Source organism: Blastomyces gilchristii, assembly GCF_000003855.2.
Source record: "Blastomyces gilchristii SLH14081 genomic scaffold supercont1.3, whole genome shotgun sequence".
Lineage (NCBI taxonomy): Eukaryota > Fungi > Ascomycota > Eurotiomycetes > Onygenales > Ajellomycetaceae > Blastomyces > Blastomyces gilchristii.
This window is the reverse complement of record NW_003101680.1, coordinates 4,707,703-4,734,583: the sequence shown is the minus strand read 5'-3', so window position 1 is coordinate 4,734,583 and position 26,881 is coordinate 4,707,703. Positions and strand designations below refer to the sequence as shown.

General features: G+C 30.3%; 1 protein-coding gene across 1 annotated transcript; it reads right to left on the bottom strand.

Annotated features, from left to right (window-relative positions):
- Positions 1-18,992: 18,992 nt before the first annotated feature.
- BDBG_02509 (uncharacterized protein) lies at positions 18,993-21,383 on the bottom strand (the record flags this gene model as incomplete). Its single annotated transcript, XM_002627792.2, has 1 exon — positions 18,993-21,383. One exon carries the CDS (start codon positions 21,381-21,383, stop codon positions 18,993-18,995), a length of 2,391 nt encoding a protein of 796 aa, XP_002627838.1.
- Positions 21,384-26,881: the final 5,498 nt, after the last annotated feature.

Genomic DNA, 26,881 nt, shown 5'->3' with positions numbered 1-26,881 from the left:
CCCAAGTGAAAATCTTGTTCAATTAAATGTAAAAAGAAAATATTCTCATCTATAATACAGCTGAAACTAGGACATGGCTATTTCAAATCTTATATACAAAGATTTGATGATAGATTTGACTCAATAGAATGCTCATTCTGCAATATAAATGAGAATCCTGAGCATATTGTAATGCACTGTGCATTATACAATAGTCTCAGAGCCAGATTGAAAGAGAAGTATGATCTAAATCAATTAAATATGAGATTCTTATTCTCAACTGAGACAGGAATTAAATACTTAATAGACTTTCTATCAGAAACTCAAGCAGCTACAAGAAAATGACTAAATTCAGAATTATCTGAATATGAAGAGAAGGAAATCAATCAGATATAGTCTGTTAAAACAGCTATACACTCTCTTTTAATAATTTGTTTTATTATAGTCTCTCTTTACTTTATCTTTTTCTTTATCTTTTTCTTTCAATTTCTTTCTATCTATCTATTTAATGTGTCTATCTTTGAGACTGTGTTCTTTTTCTCTTTTCCTTTGTCATGATATTGTCAAATGATTTCAAAGTATTAAAAGATGTTAAAACACTGCAATTTGTAAACAGTTCTTGTATTCTGGGCTGGAATTTTCTGATTTTGCATATCTGAAATTGATAAATGTATAATAGTTAACTTTACAGACATAGAAAAAACCCTGAGAACTAAAAGTTCTCAGGTAGATGTCATAGTCTCTGACTGCATACATCTATAATTGAAGAATAATAATAATAATTGAAGAGTGTCTCTCACAGTAAATGTATAAACTAGTACAAACAATCTTATATTTATAAGAGTTATATATTATTATATTTATAAGAACTGAACTTATCAAGAGATATTAATTGAATTTAAATCATTGCTTAGTAGTCATACTGAGAATTATGTAGTAGAAATATTAATGACTGTGATTAAAAATAACTATTATAATATTAGTCTCAGTCTTCTTACAATTACAACTGATAATGCTGTGAATAACTATACTATAATGAACAGCTTGAAGTAAAAATTGACTTTGTATTTCTGAAATGATAAACAAGGTCATATTCTCTGTATTACTCATGTGATTCAACTTATGATATAAACACTGATAAAGAATCTTAATATCAAGATAAAGAATAATAAGATGACTGATTCTTGAGATGAGAATGAGATGAAAGTGATTACTCAAGTAACTTTTACATTTACTTTGTAAAAGATAATGTTTTTTAATAACACTTTTTAATATTGCTTTTTAATAATACTTTTTAATAATACTACTGTTAATTTTGAATAGATTGACTAATAATTTAAATATCACAGATTCAAAACATTGCTAATATGATTTATATCTTCTTTAAACAATAATAACAATTTCATGATATTTAATAAACAAACAAATCAGTCACATCACTGAATATAATACAGAATGTTAGAACACAGTGAAGTTTAATATATAAGATAACTGTTCAGACTCTTCAATTGTATCAGATGATTAATCATTGAGTGTAACACTCTGATCAGAAAAAGATTCAGATATTAAAACTTTCTGATATAGAGTGAACTCAGTTGAAATATGTGATTAATTTACTGTTTCAGTTTTATAAGATAATAAAGACAGTCTCAATCACTTGTACATCAATGCTGCAGTCAGTCTGATGAGTGTATAACAGTTTATTTACTTATCTTAAGAAGCAGTTGAATCACTTAAAAAGAAATTCAGTCTAAGATAATACTATAGCACAGGCTATTATTGCTGTAAGAAATAAACTGGCATATTACTACAGTAAAACTGAACAATCTTTTACAGAGTACTATACTATAGTAGCTCTACTAGATCTCTTCTGTTAAGTTAATATCTACACTCTCAAGATTGAATAGAGAGGAAATGAGACTCATATGTTAAATTAGCCTGAGACTACGACAATGTCAACTATCTGAGATTTGAATGAGCAGATGTTTGAGAGGTGCAGATAGTGAAATACAATTCTCTAGTAAGTAATAATCTTTGATAACACTCTATATCACATAGAACTATAATACTATCTTTGAAACAGAACTTATATACATTAATTACAACTGAAAATCAGATAAAACTACATACTTATAAAACTGAATTTGACTGCTATCTTCAAGATAATCTGATGAATTTATACATTAAATCAATTCTAGAGTTATGATAAATTATTGAGAGTATATATTCAACTATTATACTGATGATACATAATATTCTGATAATTTCATTGACAGAGATGAGAATGAAGTGAAAGTTCAACTAAAGTTAAGATATTTATCACTATTATCAGAGACAATTACAAGAAGAAATAATCAAGAAACTCATGATTATAAAACATGAAATTATCAGATAGTTTAATACCTCTGATCACAGTATATCAGAGAAGTGTAGTTTTCATGAGAAAGTGAAGAATAAACTTGTACAAGAATGTATTTAGTTGTTTCATGAGTATTATCAATAATCATTATCAAATTCTGATTATATAAGCAATCACTGAATGAACTGAATGAGACTGATTTTAATCTTCAGTCTTAGTCTTATTCTGATTTTGAAAGAATGATCATCTTTCACAGTTTATTCTGAGAAATTACTCTCATTTCACTGTTCTTGAATTAAATCTGGTCATTTTTCACATTATTTCTCTCAGAAATGGTCCATTTTCAGATTTTTTTGAGGCTTGGTCCTGGTGAGACTCACGCCAAGAAATGTATGAGACCAGACTAAATGGGATCAAATGTGAAATTCATGGTCCCGCCGGCCAGTCTATTCATATCTAAGAAACTGAATTCTGCTGAATGCAATTATAAGATCTATGATAAGAAACTTCTCACAATTATATACTATCTAGAAGAGTGAGACTCTGAGCTCTGAAGTATCTTCAAATTTAAGATAATCACAGATTATAAGAATCTCAAATACTTTACTATCACTCATAAGCTTACTGAATAACAGATGTGATGATCTGAGCTATTAAGCTGTTTTCATTTCACAATACACTACTGCTCTGATAGTCAAAACTCAATGATAGATACTCTCTCATAACAAGAGTAAGATATATCATTCAATATAACAGATACTTACTGAATGAATTGAGAGCATCAGCTTCTGAATCTAAAGATATTAGTTAATTAAGATAAAACAACTCATGACACTATACATACTTCTCTGATTAGAACATCTTCTCCTTAAACTATCACTGATATCTCAACTTCTCTCAAATCTACACTGAATGAATTATAGTATATAACAGCTTAAACCGATGAACTTCTTTAAGCACTCACTAAAGTAATACACCAGGAAGTACTCTGATTCTTCTCAGAACTATGTATCAGAAGTGACATCTCAGAATACTTAATTAATAATAATAATACTCTGTGATTCTGTGAATAACACTGAGTCTCTCACTCTGAACTCTTACACACTCAAATAATACAAGAGATGCATAATTTATATATAACTGATTATTCAGATTATAAATAACTATACTGAATAATCTCTTAAGAATTCTACTGATCTGAGATATCAAACAGTATCAGATACTTCATTCAAAACTGTAATTATTATTCTTCTATTATTGTCACGCCTCTGGCCGCGCAAGGCCCTGCTGCGGTTCCGCACGGCTCATTGCTTTTCTGCGGATGATTGCATTCATCCCGCAGGCCATTCAAACCGGTTTCCAACCACTCTATGACATCATTCGGATATAATATAGAAAGATCCGATTGATGAATATGAGAATCTCACTTCTATACAAGGTCAGCAGATTACTCTTTCATAGTAGTGAGATGCTACTGAGATATCATTCTGACTATTCTTACTCATGAAATGAGAGAAGAGTATCTGCTCATTATCTATATAGAATAACTAGATGCTGACTCTCTATTAAAGAAGTCAGTGATTTATTTTTTATCTTCTATAAGAATATATATAAGAGTTACTGCATTTCTAATATAATTTTCTTAATATACTAAGTATCATATCTGTGATATCCTTGCAATAATCCTGTAGTTCATGAGCTTGCTATTTAAGCAAGATAGTCAAGCTCATCTCTACAGCTTCTTAAATAACTATCTCTATATAATATCACTGACTAGTCATCACTTCATTTCTGTTATATTACAATTCAAATCACTTGATCTGATTATAAGTTTGAATCTGTCAAGCTCTATTAACAGACTGATATAATCTCATACATCTATACTGAGACTGATCTGATCTCACTCTCTGAGAGAAACTTCACATCATTTTCTAGAGTATGTACATCTCTATTCTGACAGAAATCTGAGATTTCTGAACTCACTGAACACTTTGACATAAGCTCTTCAACTTTTCTGTCACTGTCATGACCTCTACACACCTACATCTATTATAAAAATAGAGAGATTAAGATTGAAGATTCTCTGAATTATAAGAGAAACATATTATCTGAATTTCACAACTTTATCTATACTCTTGAACAGAAATTTCACCTTAATCTGAGCCAGTTTAATACTCATGAGATATGAGTAATATACACTGTCAACTTTCTTGAAGACATCTCTGTAACTACTTAAATTATCAAGAAGAGAGAGCTTGAGCATATCAATACTATCATGACTTTAAAGAAATTCAAAGACTTTGTACTGAATCAGATTGAAGATTACTACAACTGTGACTTTACAGCAGTACAGCAGTTCAACTTATTATATTAATAAGATAATAAGAATTCTTCTGATTTTAATACAAGATTTGAAGAGTATTAAGAGAAATTAACTGATAATTTGAATCAATTAAAAACACAGCTTTATCTCATGAAGCTGACTCAAAAGATGTGAATAATAATATCACAGTATCAGAGTTCATTAATCAATTATACTGAGCTTGTTAACTTAGCTTCTCAGATCTATTTAAATAATTAATACTCTGAGAAAAAGATTAATAAGATCTCTTCTAAATAATTAATAATAGAATCTAAACAGCACTGTGATAACTTCAGTGTGATGAAAGTAAAGAAGAATTTCAAGTATTTCAATTCTTCACTCACTGTGAAGAAATATTAAAAAAGATTTGACAAAGATCTCTATTTTAACTGCAGAGCTGATGATCACTATACTAGTAATTATAAGAAGCTGAAGAAGAAAAGAAACTAAGAAGATATCTTTTTAAAGTTAACTTCTCTTCTGATGAATGTATTCACAGAAGACAAAGAAGAGAAAGAAATAAAGAATTAATAATTCTCACATCTTCAAGTTTATGTTACAATCACAATGAATATCTCAAATAAGAAGATATCAGTAAGATACCTACTTAACTCTAAGATAGATATTAACTTCATATTTTATTTCTTTTCTTTGATAAAGAGTTGAAAGAAGATAGATCTGTCAAATCATGTGAAATTTACTGATGAAATAAAATACCATCATTTTAACATAATTCAAGTGAAGTGTGTGACTACAAACTCAGAAGAAATCTTTAAGAAGAGCAGTCTGCTTCTTCATACTGTTAATATTATAGATAAGAATATCATTCTATATCTCTTATAATTGAGAGAAAACAATTCTCTTATTAACTGAGTCACTCAGATGTGACAGTATCATCTCACTGATAAAGAGATAGTAATAGAGAAATCTGAAGAGTTTCATCAGAAGAATCTTGAGAAAAAGATAGAGTTAATATACTGTATAACAGATAACTGAGACTTGAGAATAGATGAAGAAGTTATTATTCTCACTGCAAGATTAGCAGCAGTATCTATCATTGAAGATGAGTAAATATAACATCTCTTTACAGATTATAAGAATATCTTTTCAGAAAGAAAAGCAGTGAAGTTTTCTGACATCAAGATATAATATAAGATTCATCTTGAAGATGATGTAACAGTGCTATACAGATCTCTTTATAACTTATTAGTAAAGAAATTGAATATTCTGTGTAAATATCTTGAGAAAGTGCAATCAAAGAACTGAATACACTTATCAAAGAGTCTGACAGAGACACTCATACTATTTATAGTCAAGAAGAACAGTAGACTACATGTATGCATAAACTACAGAGATCTTAATAAGATGATAGTTAAGAATCACTATTCACTATCATTAATTAATGAGATGATTGATCAATTATCTGAAGCAAAGATATTCTCAAAGATTGATGTACAGAATATCTATTATAGAATCAGAGTTAACAAAGATAATATTTAAAAAACAGCTTTTTATATCAAGTACAGCAATTTCAAGTATCTTGTTTTATCTTTTAATCTTTATAACACTTCAGCCATCTTTCAGATCTATATAAATAAGATACTGCAGGGCCTTGTCAATGTCTTCTGTATAGTATACTTAAATAACATTCTAATCTTCTCAAAAACAGAAGAAGAACATGATACTCATGTTTGAGAAGTATTAAGTCACTTAAGACAGTATCAACTCTATACAAATACTGAAAAATGCTCATTCTACATGCAGAAGATTGATTTCTTAGATTATATTATTAAGATTAATAACATTTCAATGAACAGAAGCTGAATCTCTGTCATTAAGAACTGACTAACACTGTGAATGTACTGTGAGATGCAGATATTTCTAGAATTTATGAATTTCTATAGACAATTCATCTATATATATTCATGAATTACTGCCTCTCTTACAGATCTGTTAAAGAGAAGTGTTAAAGATAGAAAAATAAAATCATTTATTCTCACTCAAGACACTGTGAGAGTATTTGCAGAATTGAAGCAAGCTTTTATAGATATCACAATACTGAATCACTTTAATCTTAACTTACTTAGTCAGTGTGAGACTGATGTATCTGAGAATAAGATCTGTGAAATCTTTTCACAGTTGACACTGAAAATCTTTCAACACTAGAAGAATTGAGAGATAATAATCTCTGAAGATACAGATAATGAAATACTTGTAAGAGAAGAGTTTTTCACAGAGTCTATAAAACATTATAAATAAAGATCAGTAATCTTCTTCTTCAAGAAGTTATCACTCATGCAGAGAAGATATGATACTTATAATTAAGAGATATTAGCAATTGTCAAATTCTTTAAGATCTGATAACATTATCTTCAGAATAGTAAGTACTCAGTACAAGTTCTCACTGATTATATAAATCTGCATTACTTCTTGATAACAAAGAGCTTGATAGAATGTTAAGTCAGATAAGTGAAGCTGCTTTCAGAGTATGATTTCTATATCTGATACTATTCAGATCAGCTTAATCTCACTGATATACTATCTAGACAGTCTGATTATAATATCATTGATGAGAAGAAAAATTCTATAAAAGAATCTCTATCATCACTGCAGAAGAAGCTGACTGCAGAGAATTGAAATTCTCTAAAACTCAGAGACAGCACTTGTAAGACAGCTGTATAATTCAGTATAGAAGATGAAAGAAAACCTGAGTCTCTGCAGAGAACTGACACTGAATATCATGAGCTTCTTATATTATATTCTACTATCATTGAATTAATAAAGAATGAAACAGTCTACAATCTTTCAATCTGACTATTTTTAAAATTTATTAATAAGTTATAGCAGAGAGACATCTCTACTGCAGCTTGAATTCAGAAGTTGAAGAAGAAAGAATTCAGTTTAAACTTGAAAGAGACAGACTCTGAGCAGAACAGTACTGCTAAGAAATCAAGTCACTGATAACTAGATGAATATGAACTTCTACTACTGAATGATTCAGTCTTTATCTCTCATAGCAGAGCAGTGTGTTAGAAGTTATTAAGAATTCATTATAATGATTCTCATACTGAGCACTTCAGATTAGAGAAGACTGAGAAGCTTCTAAAATATGAATATATTTAAGATAAGCTCTGAGCAGATGTCAAAGAGTATATTAAGACTTATAATATCTGTTAAAGAATAAAGATTCTGTAATATAAGTAATACAGTAAGTTAATATCACTATTTATTTCAAAGAGTTCATGACAGAATTTATCAATGAATTTCATAGTTGATCTGCTGAAGTTAACAAAAGTCAAAGAATATGACTCAATTTTGATTATTATTAACTGCTTTGTAAAGATGATAAAATACATTTCTACTTATAAAAACATTAAAGCCTCTGAATTGACTGACCTGTTTTTAGATATTATTATTTATAATTACAGTACTCTGAAATCATTGATAACAGATTGAGAATCTCTCTTTATCAGTAAATACTGATCAGCTTTTTACTATTATCTTATAATAAGATATCTTCTCAGCACTGCATTTCATCTGCAGACAGATAATCAGACTGAATAACAGAATCAGACTTTAGAACAGCATCTTTAAGTATTCTATTTATATTATCAGAATGATTAATCTAAATATTTTCTAACTGCTGAATTCATATATAATAATATAAAGAATGCAATCTTAAAGATATCTTCTTTCTATACTTATTATAAATATAATTCTTCATTACTCAGTGACATCACAGATGACATTTTAAAGAGAAAAATAGACAGTCAGAATGTTGAACAGATACAGAGAACAGAGTATTTCTCAGTATTAGAAGTAAAAGTGAGATTGAAACTTTTAAATAAAATTCATAAGAAGACAGTGAAAAGCATTCACTATGCTCAGAAATAATAGATGAAATACTATAATTAAAAACATCTTTCAATAAAGTTCTTAATAGAGGAATAAGTGCTACTTTCAGCAAAGAATATCAAGATAATAAGACTGTGTAAAAAGCTCAGTGAGTGATGACTAGAATCTTTCTTAGTATTAAGAGTGATAAGTAAACAGATATATAAGTTGAAATTATTCTCAGAATTGAAATCAATTCATTCTGTTTTTCACATTTTCTATTTAAAGCTCTACAAGCAATTCTCTAAGATGAAGCTATCTCAGTCAAATAGTATTAAGATTGAGAGTGATACTGAATATCTTATGAAGAAAATATTGAATAAATAAATATATTACAGCAAGCTTTAATACCTTGTTAAATGAAAAGATTATTCATTATCAGAGAAGTTATAAGAACTGCTTAAGTATTTGAAAAATGCTGAGAAAGAGATTGTAAGCTATGAGATAACTAGTAGAGACTGCTCTATTACACATCAGAGATATTAAGTAAGAAATACTACTTAAGACTTCTCATTTTTTCTAAAAGAATTTTTTAGAGATAATCTTGTAATAATGAGTCAGTATCTTGTGAACTCTGTAGTACTCTTCTTCTATTTTCTTTCAAAGAGTTTTTAAAAGTTTAATGAGACTACATAAAGTATAAAATTCCTGAAGCAGTTAATAAGAAAAGAAAGAGATATTTCAAATTAATATAGATTGATATTATCAATCTGCAGATCACTGCTATTCTAATAGAGCTGCAGTCTATAGAAAAAGTAAAAAGAAGAAATCTCAGAGTCTATTTATTAATAATCACACTCTTATCAAACTGATTCTTTGTTATTAAAGTCTTCAGTACTGATATCTTTGTCTATTATAAAGTTAGTACTACAGTGCTGCAGAAGAGCATGCTATAGAAAAGTATAAGAGATATATAAAGTATTAACTTATTAATTTACAAAGTATCTCAGTTATCTGCTTCAATTGAAGTGAGATTCTCTTCAATCAGTGATTAATCTCTGTGATACTTTTAATAGCAGTATCAGCTGATCTCTTCTTCTTGAGACTGATCATTCTGAGATGTTTTTTCATCTCAGAGACTCATGCTTTCATCTTCTTCTATAGATAAGTAAGAGAGATCTTCTCAGTCTTAACAGAATTCATCAATACTTAGAGCTCTGAGATTCTTACTCTGTACTACTTAAGTATCTGAGCTTCTTATCAGAACTGATATGATATTTTCTTGTAGAGTAGATAATACTTACAGAGAGATAAAAGTTATTATTACAGATATAACAGAAATAACAGAAATGAGAGAAGAGATAAGTGTATAAAATTCCTTCTTTCTTCAGCTGCTTAGCACAGTGTAAGTATATAACAGTGCTAATTAGAGACTACACTGAAGCCTTCTCACAGAGAGAAGATAAAGAAACTATGAAACTCTGCAGACTCAACTGAGCAGTATTCTGAGCAGAGCTCAGATGTGTTATAGAAGAGAAACTACAGATTAAACTTCTCTGAGCTACTGTTCTCAGAATCAAGCTCTCTCTGAGATTCTCTTCAAATGATTACACAGAGTCATATATTATCATGTTGATTGAGAGGAAGAGCAGCATTGCAATAGCAGCAGAGAGAACAGAGAAAGAACTGAATATTAACAAGCTGATTAGCAGAAGACATGACATCTTACTACAAGACATGATGTTTATCATCACAGCTGTAAGAAATGTAGAAGAAGAAGAAGAAGATATAATAATGAGAGTAGTACTTCTGCAGTTTATCAACACTGTTATCTTCATTCTTAACCTGGCTTTCTTAACAGTCACAGAGACTGCAGTCACATCATAAAGACATTTATTACTCACTAGAAAATATCAGAATAAGTCTCTTATTATCTTTCAAGAATAATACTCTCATACACTCACTATTACAGATAAGAGAAGAGGGAGAAAAATGTGTTATAAAGAGAAAGAATCTTTTTGAAAAATTCTGTCACTACTATTAGCTTTGTTTCTAAAATACATCACTTTTATAGAGAGTTTCATACATAGAATGAAATATATTAAGAGATCTGTAAGTTACTTATTAACTATATTTTCTATATTTTAATCAATATATAAGAAATTCACTTATCACATAATTGATTTGAATAGAGATGAAAAAGAGAAGATCTATACAGTCAGCAGAGAAACTCATTCATTTCTTTATATCACATGCAGTATATACACTGTTAAATCAGTTGATAACTGTTACTATATAATAAAGATAATTTCTAATCTGATAATCTTGAGAGTATCAGAACTATACTCTTAAAGAAGAGAATATTATCATATCTTTAATCATATCAAGACTCTGCTACAGTTCTGCACAGCTCATTACTTCTCTGTAAATGATTTCATTCATTCTGCAGACTGTTCAAACTGGTTTTCAATCACTCTATGACATTATTCAGATATAATATAGAAAGATTTAATTGATAAATATGAGAATCTCACTTCTATACAAGATCAGCAGATTACTCTTTCATGATAGTAAGACATTGCTGAGGTATCACTCTGGCTATTCTTGCTCATGAAATGAGAGGAGAGTATCTGCTCATTATCTATATAGAATAGCTAGATACTGACTCTTCATTAAAGAAGTCAGTAATTCATTTTTTATCTTCTACAGAAATATATATGAGAGTTACTGCATTTCTCATACAATCTTCTTAGTATACTAAGTACTATATCTGTGATATCCTCGCAATAACCCTGTAGCTCATGAGCTTGCTATTCAAGCAAGATAGTCAAGCTCATCTCTACAGCTTCTCAAACAACTACCTCTACATGACGCTGCTGACTAGCCACCGCTTCGGTTCCGTCATGTTACAATTATCTTGTAAAAGAACTGTAGAAAAGATCTACTGAAATCACTTAATATTTCTGATAAAATCTGATGAGATGTAGTAATTAACTTTACTATTAATCTCTCTGAGAGTAAGAGTTGCAAGAACATTCTAGTTATTATTAACTAATTGAGTAAAGATATAATATTGAAGTCTTGTAATAAGATAAATACTGAATAAGTTATTAAAGTCTTTCTACAGAGTTTATTCTATCAAATTATATAACTTACTGAGATCTATAGTATTTAATTGAAACTGTCAATTTGTGAGCACTCTCTGAACAAGAATCTGTCAAGTTCTCAAAATTATACACTGTTTATCAACTGTTTATCACTCTGAGACTGATAATGCATTAGAATAAATAATTCAGACTGTGAAAAACTATCTTTACAAGTTCTGTAACTATTTATAAAATGATTGATATAATCTTCTTCTACATACAGAGATTACTATCAACAATTAAGATGCTATTTCAACAGATATAAGTCTGTTCTTTCTTATACACAGTTATTATATAAAGATGTTGAATCTTCTAGAAATCACACATTTCACACTGAACTCTCATAGTTCAATTCAGATCACTGATAATATAGTAATGAAGTTCTGAAATGCTTATGACTGAGTAGAAGTCTTCATAACAAGCACTGAATAAGACTAAGAGAATTAAATCAATGTTCACTAAGACTCTGCTGAATAATATAAGATAGAAGATCTGATGTGATTGAATCTTAAGAATATATGAATCACACACTTATCTTATACACTGAATTACTGCCATGTCAAGTATAAAGTGATAGAAGTCTTAGATAGTTATAACTACTGTCTTAACATATTATCAGAGATTTATAATATCTTTTATACAAGCTTACTCTGTTATGTCATCATCAATCTGTTCTCTTCTTAACTGATTTCTGACTGACAGTCATCAGAGATTATAGAAGAAGATACTAAACTTAAATGAGAGATGAAAGATATTCTCAATAAGAGATTCTATAACTGTGACTGATAATATCTTGTGAAATGAGTTTGACTATGATTATGTGACCTAAACTCTGAGTTCTGTGTTACCTGATATCACAGCTCTTGACTGATGAAAACTACACATGATCTCACTTCAGAAAAGAAGAGATTAATGTGATAAGCTGCATCTGATCATTTATGTAGACTATTTCATTATACTTTATAGATTTCATTTCTGCTGAAAGCTTCAATTCTCAGTCACTGATTCTCAGTCAATAAACTCACAGAATTTCTATTCTTCCGCCCCGAAGCTTCACTGCATATGTATATAAATATTCACTTCAATCACTGATTTCTGCACTTTCTCTTTCTTTTCCTTCTCTAACATTTTTCACTTTGTTACATAAGACCTATATATATTATACCGATCTATTCGGCGTAGATCTCTTACAATATCTGATAAATAATATAACTATGTCTACTGATAACATGAAAGAACTCTTGAATATGACTATAGACACAGTACTGCAGTGACTCTGAGTAATATTAAAATTAAAATAACAGCAGATAGCTGATATGCATGTGACTCAATAATATCAATATAAAGAGATTCAATAGTTAACTCAATAAGAAGCCTCTGCACAGACAATTTCAACACTGACTGAATTAGATATGAATATAATATAAGTACTGAAGAAATATCTAGATACTTCTACATATTTTAATACTTCTAATCTCACTCTCTACCTGTTATAATGATTGAACATACTTGTAAAACTAAGTATAGATGAAGATGTCATTGATTCATTAACTAATCAAGATTGATATATTAATAATTGACTAAAAGATCATATGAAACAGAAGTTTTATTCATGAATAAAGATATATGAATCAGTGTTATATATCTCTGATAATATTATTAAACATCGCAATGTTCTGTTCAGAGACACTGCTATGCAGCAGAAGATATTAGATTAATTTCAGAGTATCTGACAGAGAAATACTTTTCTTATAACATTTATTTCTCACTTTGACATCAAGATTCTCGAAGCAGATAGTTAATCTTGAGAGAATTGAATAAAGATTAACATGCTTAAGAAGACACTGACTTTTGAACTGTTATAAGTTCTTATAAGTGTAGATAAAGACCTGACTTATAAAGCCTTCTGCATACAACTCTGAACATTGAATGATTATCTTATTAAACTTAAAAGTATACAGAATAATAACAGAAGATGTTACATCTCAGTCACTTATACACCTGTGTCAAAGAATAACACAGATGCTATGAATTGAGTAGATTCAAATATCTATGTATAAACAAGAGTCTCCGCCGCCTGAGCAGACTTTCAAGTGTCTGAAATCACCTTCAAAGAAGCTGCTGATCAACATTAATAAGAGATATATATTAACTCTAACTGATCAGAACATATCACTTTTAACTACTAATTAGTCTATATATCTTCTTATTCAAAGAAAGAATCAGTATCAGTTCATGTCAATCATGTTACATTAGAGAAAGATTCAGAAGATAACTATGAAAACACTCTGATAAAACAGGAAAAAGATTAGCTTCTGCTCAAACTTGCAAGTAGATGCTTGAAGAGATCAGATGACAATGATTTAAAGAGAAAATAATAATGAATATAATTCTTATATCTACTGTGATAAATAATATGTATAATATGAAAGTTATGATAGACAGCAGTCTATATTACTATACAATAATTAAATCTTCAGTTGTAAGACACTGTAATCTTCAGTGTATGTTCTTATTAAAACTCTAACTTGTTACAGAATTTAATGACTTAAAAGATGTTTGCATCTGTTATATAATGAAACTAAACATAGATGACAGAGAACATCAATATAAAGATACTTATATATATAAAGTTAATAATCTTGACTATAATCTTATGTTAGAACTTGTCTGACTATCTGAATAAGATATCTTATTAGATACTTGAAACAGAAGTTTAATATTTCTTAATAATAATTGAGTTTATGAGAATAATGGTTACAAGACTATGAATCTGACACAGATTTCTGTTAATACTTATAAAATACTCTGAAAGAGCTTTCAATGAAGTTGCTGACAAGATCACTGATAATAGAATTATATAGCAATCTACTTCATCAGTCACATTAATATTAAAAAAGCTCTAAAAAAGTTATTCTGTATTATAATAACAGATTCTTATACAAAACTCTCTTCATAATATCATAAATATCTAGATATCTTCTAACAAGAGTTACAAGACAATGTTATGAATTTATTTCTTTTATAAGACTCAGAAGTAGATCACAGTATCAAGCTGAAAAAGAAGAATAATAAGAACTCTGAATTATCATGTGGTCTTCGTTATAATATATTCCGAGATGAACTTCTTCTTCTTTGAACAACATTTAATGATCTGTTGAATAAAGAATTCATATCTATTAGTAACTCTTTCATCACAGCTTCTATTCTCTTTGTAAAGAAATCAGACAGAGGACTTTAATTCTATGTAAACTATTATGAATTGAACAGATTGATAAAGAAAGACTGTTATTCTTTATCTCTTATTAATAAAATTCTAGCACATATCAGATAAGCTTAATGATTTACAAAGTTAAATATTATTATCACTTTTTATAAGATTTGTATCACTGAAGAAGATAAGTGACTTACAGTATTCTGAATATGATATAATCTCTTTGAATAAATAGTTACATCTTTTGAATTAGCTAATACTCTCAGTAAATTTCAGAAGTATATTAACTGAGCACTTTGAGATTTTCTTAATAAGTTTATATCTGCTTATCTCAATGACATTCTCATCTTTACTGATAAGTTCAGAAAAGAATATCAAGAATATATATAAAGAATATTATAATAATTACAAGAAGTAGAACTACTGATAGATATAGACAAGTATGATTTTAAAGTCAAAAGTATGAAACATCTAGATTTTATCATAGAAGCTTGTGATTCAAAGATTGCTTAAGTCAGTGTAAGATTATAGACGTACGCCGGCTTCTTATATACTTTATACTAAATTAATTAGTGACTGCTAGAGCCTCTTTACATTTGTAAGTGTGTTTGAAAGTGACTGTGTTATTATTCAGTGATTGTATGTTCTTCTGAACTATATTCTCTATCATGAGATTCAGTCACGCTTATATAATCATGACATAAGCTGCTCTCAGAGAAGCTTTCACTATTTTACATTAATTATTCACTAATATTTTTATTCTTCAATTATTATCTTCATTCTTGTTATCATTGAATGTTATTATCTTATATAAGATTCTTACTCTCTCTTTCTGTTCAATACTTTCTATCTGTTCATCTATTATATTATATGTGTTTCTGATGATAGCTCTCTGTTCTCAAAACAAGTGTTATTATAGTTATTATTATTATTATTATTCTTCAATTATAGATGTATATAGTCAGAGACTATGATATCTATCTGAAAACATTTAGTTCTCAGAGTTTTTCTAATATTTATAAAGTCAATTATTATACATTTATCAATTTCAGATATGTAAAATCAGAAAATTTCAGCTCAGAATATAAAAACTCTTTACAAATTACAGTATTTTACCATCTTCTGATACTTTGAAACCATTTAGAAATATCATGATAAAAGAAAAGAGAACAGAGTCTTAAAGAAAGACATATTAAATAAGTAAATAGAAAAGAGTAAAAAAGAAAAGAAAAAGTATAGTAAAGAGAGACTATAATAAAATAAAAATATTAAAAGATATTATATAGCTGTTTTAACAGACTATGTAAGAGGCCTACGCTGAATAGATCAGTATGATATTTATAGATCTTATAATACAAAAGTGAAAAATGTTAGAGAAGAAAAAAAGAGAAAGTGTAGAAATTAGTGATTGAAGTAGATATTTATACATGTATGCAGTGAAGCTTCAGAGTGAAAGAATAGAAATTCTGTGAGTTTTTCAGCTGAGAATCAGTGACTGAGAATTGAAGCTTTCAGCAGAAATCTATGAAGTGTAATGAAATAGTCTATATAATATAATTGATCAGACGCAGCCTGCTACATTAGTTTCTTCTTTTCAGAAGTAAGATGATGTATAGTTCTTATCAGTCAAGAGTCACTGTCTCAGATAATAAAGAACTCAGAGTTCAGATCAGATAATTATAACTGACTTATTTCATAAAATATTATTAACTGCAGCTGTGAGATCTCTCATTGAGAATATCTTCAATCTCTTATTCAAGTTTATTATCTTCTTCTATGATTTCTGACAGTTATCAGTCAGAAGTAGACTAATTATCAGAACTAGACTAACTGTGTGATTATATCTGAAATCAGAATCAGAATATTTAATAGTTTTATTATCAATTCAACTGATCTCATTACATGGTTTTAACATTAGATAGTAGTCTCATACTGTCTCAGTGAGACTCAGTAATCAGTCTAATCAGAACTATGAATTTCATGTCTAATTTTATTTAATCTGATCTCATACATTTCTTAACATGAATTTCAATGAGACTTTGCCCCGGTGGCTGAATGATTAATGCGGCCACCCGGTAGCACCTTGGCATGAGAAATCAAGGTGCGTGAGTTCGAAACCTGCAGAGAATATATTAAATTCAGAACTCAAGCATCTCAGATTTCTAATAAATACAGAAGTATACAAATTACTTCAATGAATCACTCTATGTTTCTGAGCTGAGAAGTTATTATCACATGTATCTAATTGTCACTTCTTTGTATTTTTCTATGTTCTTATTATCTTGACATAATCTTAACATCTGTATTATCTTCTGTATAATCAACACTTGATCTGTATTTAACATTACACAAGAACTCATTATAAGCTCCGCTTGCATATAAGTATAATGAAAGAATAATAATAATAATAATAATAATAATCACTGAGACTAATTATTAAAAAAACATGTAAAGTGACTATATATCAGATCTTAAAATGAGATTATAACTTAGAAAAAATAAGAAAGTGATTTTATTTGATTGCATTTAGTCTCATTCTTAGTATAAAGTTACTATTTTTAGATATTTTAAGGTTTTTTTAGACTATTTTTAATTTTTTAAAAAGTAACACTTTTTAATAATGCTCAAATAAGATTTAAAGTCATTTAAAATAATAAAAATAATTTAAATTAAGAAGTGAAAATTATAATCTTATTTGAAAAATATAATAAGAGTAGACAGTAAGTCTCACTGAGACAGTATAAGACTACTATCTCATGTTAAAACTGTGTAATGAGATTAGTTGAATTGATAATGAAATCATTAAATATTCTGATTCTGATCTCAGACACAGTCACACGGTCAGTCTAGTCAGAAGTCAGTTAAGAAGAGAATAAGTCAGTGATAACACAGTAAAGCAAGCTTATATAAAAGACATTATAAATCTCTGATAATATGTCAAGATAGTAGTTATAACTGTCTAAAACTTCTATCACTTTATATTTAATATAACAGTAATTCAGTGTATGAGATAAGTATGTGATTTATATATTCTTAAGATTTAATCATATCAGATCTTCTATTTTATATTACTCAGCAGAGTCTCAGTGAACATTAATTTAATTCTCTTAATCTTATTTAACACTTATTATGAAGACTTCTGCTCAGTCACAGATATTTTAAAGCTTTATTACTATATTATCAGTGATCTGAATTGAACTGCAGAGATTTAATATAAAATGTATAATCTCTAAAAGATTTAACATCTTCATGTAATATTTATGTGTAAGAAAGAACAGACTTATATCTGTTAAAACAGTATTCTAATCATTAATAATAATCTCTGTATATAAAAGAAGATCATATCAATCATCTTATAAGTAATTACAGAACTTATAAAGATAATTCTTTACAGTCTGAATTATTCATTCTGATATATCATCAGTCTCAGAGTGATAAGTAGTTGATAAACAGTGTATAATCTTCAGAATTTAATAGATACTTATTCAGAGAGTACTCATAGAGTTATTATTCTTAGATTTAATGAAGCTCTGATGCTGAATTCTCTCAATCATGATTATTTTTTAATCTTTGCTATCATTCTTTTCTACATTCAGATGTCAGTTATAACCTGTTATTAATAGAATGATGAGAGTTTCTGTTGCATCTGTGACAGAACTTGAACCACTGTCACTTCTGCTGTTCACTGAGCCAGTCTCTGATTTCTTGATATTATGAGCTTGAGTTGTCCCAGTGCTCATGGTGAAGATGTGACATTGAATGGTTTACAAAGCTGAGGTGGCCTCTGTGAGAAGAAAAGGGAAGATGGAGTGATAGAAGCAAAGCAGGAGAAGAGCGGGCTTTATTAGCCTTGAGCCCCCTGGTCTACGCTAAACACCTGAATAATAGAATCATACAACCTTTTTGAGCCTTGTGGCACTCCAACAAAAATTCTGCCTTTTCATAATGAAACAGTACACCTCGTATGGTTTTCCTCTAGACTCAATCCATATATTAGTGAAAGAATGCTATATCAAAAGACAAAACAAGGCAATCCAAGCTACTGAAGAAAATCATCTAGAAACGATGGAACGTAACCCGTAAAAGAATAAATTTGTATTAATTTACTGCATCTGAGTTATATTGTGCATCTTGAAGCGTTTCAATCATGTTCCGGGGTAGGTTGGGATTTGGTTTCTTCCACCGTCCGCCGTCTGGAAAGACAAGGCGCCGCAACCGGTTGACGCAAGGGATCAATGATCGATAATACGGAGTAAAATAGCCTTGTGCAATCCGAACAAAATCTTCTTCCTCACTTATCACTCCTTGCTTCGCAGCCGCCAGCTCTTCAGTGCCCATATAATTCCATTTCTCAAACCGTTTGACAGTGCTCCCCTTCCCTGGGCCTTCATAGTGAATGCATATCCAGAACAGAACCCAGAAGAATGACTCCAGATCATGCATGAAACAATGCTTTTCACCGTACAAGACACCGATGGCCATGAATGCCCTGGTGCCTGTCTTGCCCCGGGCGCCGGAAGACCCGTCCTGTTGTGTCTTGATGGCCAGGTCAAGGTCGATCAGAAAGGCAGGCCATGAAGGGTTATCCTTGTCCTCGTTCACCATCAGGTTCCGGGGGGAAATGTCACATTGGATGAGGCCAGCCACATCATGGAGCGACATGTATCCATCAATACAGCAGGCCAGCCCAGTGAGAAGTGTAGACTTTGAGCTACTCTCATAGATTGGTTTCCCACAATCCCGGATAACAATGCGGCGGTGAACTCGATTGCGTCGGGTAGAGCCGTCGGCAGATTTGGACAGAGAACTTGACTGGGTACGTTTACTTGAGGGAGGAGGAAATGCCATGTCCACACAGTCAGAGGATCGTTTCTGGCCCGTGCTGCTGCCCTGGCGCTTTTGTTCCCTTTGAGACCTACTACGCTGCACTGTTGCCTTAAAACCACCCTTCTCATCTTTTGAAATCGGAATACTGAGGCCTTTTCGGATAGCCAAGACATCATCATCCTTGTCATCAATGCGAACTGTCTCATGGTGATAATACCTTGCAACATTCTTGACCCCCTTCGCCATCGCCTCTCGCAGCAACTCTCCTTCCTCAGTGCGTTCCGGATACTGCCAGGAGTCCTTGACAACCAGCGGCGTCCGTGATTTGTCTGTCTCACAGTATACCTTCCAGCATGTTGTGGCTCGCCCGGCAACACAGCGTGCTCGTCCAACAATCTCGTCGATGATCAGCCGTTCCTTCATACCATTCTTCTCAATTTCGATATACCGTTCGGTCCCGGTCGTGATGATGGTAGGATCAAACCCAAGTTGTTTCCGGTTCATCAAGAGGAATCCAAGGATAACAGACACAAATTGAAGGCCGTCCTGGTTGATATTGAATTCCTCCGATGCGATCCCGCCCAGACGGTCAAAGTTCCACAGTCGTAGGAATGGCCCGCAGAGGGTGAACCCAAGCACAAAACGACGGGTGTCCTGCGCAGCAAGGACCTCTCGGGCGTACCTGCCAAGATCAAACCATGCACCGGATTTCCTGTCGTATTTCGGGTCATTTTTCAGCTCCCCTGGCACCAGGATCTGCGACCAGTGACATCTGGAGTCCTCTGTGGCCGTCAGATTATCAACAAACCCAACATCGAGCTTTCTCTCCGCGACAGACCCTTGTAGTGGCTGGCTTGGCTGTGCGAGAGGTCTGCGGTCGATCTTCCAGGACTGCTCTTGTGCTTCAGCTAATTGTACAAGCTCAGCGATGATGTTAGCCAGCCATTTCAGAACATCTCTTTCTGCTGCAAGTTCAGGCCAGCCTTTCCAGCCCTCGTCTTCATGGTAAAGGGGGCTGTCTCCCTTCTCACACTCCTCCAACACCGCTTGTGAAACTGCAGTGAGTTGTGGAATGTCTCCAAAGTATGCGTCAAAGAATCTAGGGATGTCGACGTGTATCTCCCCAAGTTCCTCCTTCAGCACAATGTCAACGTGCTTTCGATATTCTGTAGAATTGACGAAACTGCTAGTGTTACGCAGCCAGAGCGTCTGTTGGATCGATGTAGGATGAGGAGGAGGGGGGGGAGTGCCTCGCGAGACGGTGTCAATAAGACCAAAGACGGCGTTCCAGACGTCGAAGTTCCAGGTTTCGACGTTCTGGGACTCAGTGGGGGGAAGCCTTTGGATGACCAGATGTACCAGCCGCCTGTAGTGCTTGTAGCTGAAGTTGGCCCGTTGAAGGCTCGTAAACAGATTTGCTATATCAGAAGCCACATTTCCATTGCTTATTCGTGAGCGAATATTGAGCGCCGCTTCCTCTCCCTGTAAAGCAGAGAGGAGTTTTGAAATCGCATTTCGATAGAGCTGGTCCTGGCTCTCATCAGCGCCATCATTCTCATATTGTCTTTCGGCTTGTTGAAGCGCGCCTCGTAAATGATCGACTAAGTTGGCTAGAGGATGGTTCTTGATAATGTTGCGATCTTCTTGTGAAAGTCCCGCCATTTTGACGGCATAAAAGACCGTTGTTGTGTAGGCGCGAGGTTAATTAGAAGTTGGGGAGAAAAGTTCGGTTGGTAAGTTATGTGATGAAAGCAAACACGGGAACAAAAGTGCAGAATGGTTAGGAGTTTATGATGTGTGATACTTGCGAGAGAAGATAGCTCGCTGGGAACAGATGATATATAGGATTATGGTCAAAGGTTGATCCGGCTTGGCTTTGATGCAAGAACGCGAATGTGGGAACGGATAGTTAGAGCCGCCAGGAACCAAGATTAATCCTATTTGATCGCGACGGAATGGCAATAAGCGCGAACAAAATAGGGGAATTGAAATAATATTTTGAGGAATGTCGGTTATTCCAATTTAGGTTTAATGTACACCAATCAACCTGCTGTGTTAAAGATCATCATCAATCTCTACAATCTCTGTCCTCTTATTTTGCTTCTATTTTCCTCACTAAAAAGAAATTTCAAGAACTTACTGTAACTATAGTCTAAGGAGACTAATCTAAATTTTGTTTAAGTAATTCTAAATAGAAATAGGCCGCGACGCTTCTGATGCAACTATAAAATTTTACAAACGGGAAAAGAGTACAGTCTAGCTATTTGTTCATTAACTACGTCGGGAGTAATCAACGTAATCCGAAATGGCGGGGAAACATTAAATCTTGGAGGATAACGTTGTTGTGTTGTGTTGTAATCTAACTACGCGAGTTACACTAAATGGATAGGTTGTGTTGGTGATTACTACACCTACCCTAGTCACGTGCCACCCCAACCTATCCATTTAGTGTAACTCGTGTAGATAGATTACACACAAACAACACAACAATGTTATTCTTCAAGAGGTTATGAAGCCCTTCACAAGCAACAAATAACTGCAATAATGTGTCAACTATGTCTTCACATATCATTACACATGTCTAGATGTTTTTTATTAATTAATTGAACTTATGATGAACCTGAGATCAGGTGAAAAGCCTGACTTAATAAAGAATTACATGTCAATATATAGAAGAAGAAATTCATAAATATCTGAAGTATAAGAAGAATTGAGTATGAGCTTATTAATATCTGTAATAAACTGAAAAGTGACTGTCTCAGAGATATTTGAGCTGAATGAAATTATTACAGAGAAACAGTTTGATAAGTTCAATATATATAAAGACTCAGTTGAAGATATCAGTGAGATATTAGATAATATAAGAGACTTAAGTAACTGAAATAATAATAGCTCAGTAAGTAAGAAGACTTATATAAGACTAGAAATTATAAGACTTCAGTATGAGATTGAGTGAATAAAGATTAGTAGAAATAACTCTATAGATAATAAGATAAAAGCAGATCTGATAGAATATCTTTAATAAAAAGAAAAGATATCTATTATAATAAAAGTTCTTGAAGAATTCAGAAGCTAAGTAAGACTTAGTAAAAGATTAATAGTTCTCACTAAATTTATTAACTACTTAATATAAAGAGAGAAAATTCTTTTAACTGTAGAGTAGTCTGAAACTGATAATATTCTTAAAGATAATAATCTTAATAAGAATATTACTATAAATATATAATATTTCTGAAAAGAACATAATCTTTGATTATATAATTATATATAATCTATAATTACTCTACAGATCAAGACTCATTTCACTATACTTAAGAAGTTTAAATTATCAGCTTATACTTTATAAACTATTATAGAGAATAACTTTTTCAAGAGATCTGCTATATATAGAACTTATTTATTTAAAGAGCTTATTAAAATAATCTTTAAAAGTAAAGAATTTAACAGAGCTTTCATTGAATATCTGATTACTATAAGAATTAATTATATTTATCTAGAATATGAGGTTCTGAATGTTATGTTTTTCAATAGACTGCTTATAGAAGTTAACAGAGATTAAGTCTTATTTATAAGAAATTAAATAAATTAAATTAATAAAGATAATACTTAACTCTTAGAGAATAATTTTATAAGTCTGTACTATGATATTCTTTTACAGCTCTCTGCTGTAAATGAAGTAAATACTGATATATTTAGAAATTCTATCAATAACATGTAAGATAAGAATAAGAAAGATAAGAACAAAGAGAAAGATAATGATAAGAATAAGAACACTGAATTCAAATCTGAATATAGAGATAATAATATAAGAATCTACTATTATTGTCAAAAGATTGATCATATTCAGACTGACTGTTAAAAGAAATACTCTGAGAAACATTCTTTAAATTTGAATTTCAACATTAATAGAAATAAGAATAAAGATAAGAATACAGAGAATACAGATACTACTTCTATTCACAATATTATAAAGTAAGTATTTTATATCAAAGAAAAGATATATGTGAGTAATTAGATAGAAAAAAATATCTGAATTCTAGACTTTGAATCAGACACTTATATCACACCTCACAGAGATCTTATTATAATAAAATCTCAGAAGATGAAAGTGATGTTGAAAATAATAGATAAAATGATGATTTCTGCTACAGCTATAGAAGATATAAAGATTTCAGTGAAAGAGACAGATATACTGTTAAATAATATCTGCTATATTCTGAAGTTAGAAGTGAATCTCATGAGTATGAGTAAGCTTATATATCAGAGTTATATCTATAAGCAGTTAATATATGAAAATAATTATACTATATTGATTATGTCTTCTGATCACATGTTCTCATTTACAGTAAGATTAAATGAGAATAATATCTATAAGATGAAAAGACTGATTATATACAGAGACTTGATTCAGTTTGCTATACTTAATAATAATTTTGAATCTGTAAATATATTATAGATGAAAGATGACATAATATTAATACTATCTGAAAGAAATAATATAAAGATTATAGAACTTATAATAATGTAATAACATTAAAAGCTAGAACATTTAAATCTTATCAATATTATAAAAATAATGATAAATTCATATTTAGAGATGAGAATTATTAATTAATAAGCTTTATCATTCTGTAAAGTCTGTGTTCAGATAAAAATAATATATTCAATCTTTATATCTATAATATGAGTTATTAAGTCAGTAATGAGATTCTTCATTAATCTGATAGAGAATGAAAAAACACTTTTCAACAGAAATGATACTTTCACTAGAGAAGATATAAGTTACTGATTGAGTATAACAGATAATACAATCTGTTATAAATGAGTAATTCTTATAATAAGAAAGAGAGAATCTACTGTAAGATTAATAAACTTTATTATAAGTATTAAGATAATTATACAATATTAAGTTGAAATTCTACAGTGAAATGATGAAGAAGAGTTCAAAAGTCAAGAACTTAAGATCTACTATCAGAGTAAAGAAATAATGTATGAAATGACTATATCTGATACATCATAATTAAATAACTCAGTAGAACATGTGAATTAAATAGTTACAGAAAAGATATGAAGTCTACTATTTAATAGTGAATTAGAAAGAGAACTTTGAGATAAAGCAATACAAGCTGTAATTATGATAATTAACACATTCTCAATATTAATAAAGATATTTAAATGTAAGAAAGAAACATCACTTATATCTTTTAAAGTGTGAACTGAGATGCAATCTTCTGTTCATTGAATATGAAGATGAGAATGCAAGATCTATAAGAAGAATTTGAAAGTATTGAATAAACTTATGAATAGAACTGATAACAAGAAATAACAGCTGATTGAATATCAAGAATTATATCAATATCATATGTGAGATTCTATTATATGTTGTCTTGAGATTGTATAAGATATCATATTTTAATGAAAGCTCTTAATATGAGTGTAAATACATCTGTAAATACAGTGAGAGAATTCAATGAATTGTCTAATAAATTGAATATTCTGAATATCAGAGAGAAATAACAGTACTGCTTACTATAATATCTAGCAAAGAAAAAGTCAGATACTTTAAAGATAATTATCAATAAGAACTTAAAGAGTGTAATTGATTCAATCTATCTTCTAGATAATAAGACACAGCTTATTATGAATGAAGAGTCTGAAGACTCTGTTAATAAGAATAATTCTATTCTAAATATTCTGACAGACTGATTAACTATGCTGATAGAAGTCAAGAGAAGCTCAGACTGAGACTATTAACATAAGATAATGAAAAAGAAGATTAAGATATTTGAATAGAAGAAGACATATATTATTATTGAGAAGATCTCAGAAATGAATATTCTTATAGATAAATGAGTATATGATCAGAAATTCAATAATAAGAGAGAAATTATTCACTTTAGAGCTCACTGAGTGATTAGAGAGTTCTTGCAACAGCAGAGTATTTATTATATGAGATTATATACTGCAGTGGTATCAGGGCCTACATTACATAGTCTATTCACTATATCAACTATCAAAGAATGAAAGATTAAATTGATTGACTATGTATCCGCATTTTTGAATAATATACTATCACAGAATGAGATGATCTATATGCAACTGCTTACAGATGTAAAGCACAGTAGAGAGAACTTGATAAGACTACTCTATCAGAGTCTATATAAAATGAAGCAAGCTGTGAGAGTATAATATTTCCTAGCAACAGAATATCTCATCACATTAAGATTTAAGATATCATCTTATGATGATGAATTTTTATATCACTCTGTTCATAAGATCTATCTGACATTGTATATTGATGATTATCAGATGACAGAATCTTAAGAACAGTAATTAGACTGAGTATTAAGAGAGATTACAAAGAGATTTGAGACAAAGAATATTAAAGAGATTAAGTCATATCTTAAAATAAAGATTAAATATCAGAGAAATAATAATCTAGTAATTACACAGAGTTGTTATATTAAGAAGATTTTGAAGATTTTGATATAAATAAGATGAATTCTGCAGAGATCTTAATAATAATAGATATATAACTGAAGTTTTCATCTGATGAGAATGATAAATTGAATAATAACTTTACAGCTATAAGATATTATCAAGAATTGAGATTATTACAGTATTTAATCTTAAGCAGCTAATCAGATCTGGCATTCACAGTCAACTATCTCTCACATTTTAACTCATATTTATACAAAGCATGTTGAGCAGCATTGAAGCATGTTCTATATTATATTAAGAAGATGAAAAATCATAACATATTATATAGAAAGAAGATCAGTGATATAAGTCTGAGTTCTATAATATACTGTGATTCAGACTGAGCAGAGGTGAATTCTTAATACAAATTGACTACTGACTATATTATATTAATTAATGAGTCACTGATCTTATAACAGTTGCAGAGACAGACATCTATTATTAAATTAATCACAGAAGCTGAATATATTGCAGCTAGTGAAACAGCTTGTAAGATAATCTGATTAAATAATATATTATATAATACTGAGTTGATGAATGATGAAAAAGTGAAAATATACTCACATCTATAAGTTGATAATAAGAGAGCAATTAATCTAGTAAAGAAGAAATTCTTAATATAAAGATTGCATCATATTAAGATTAAATATCATATTCTTCATAATTTGATTGAAAAGAAA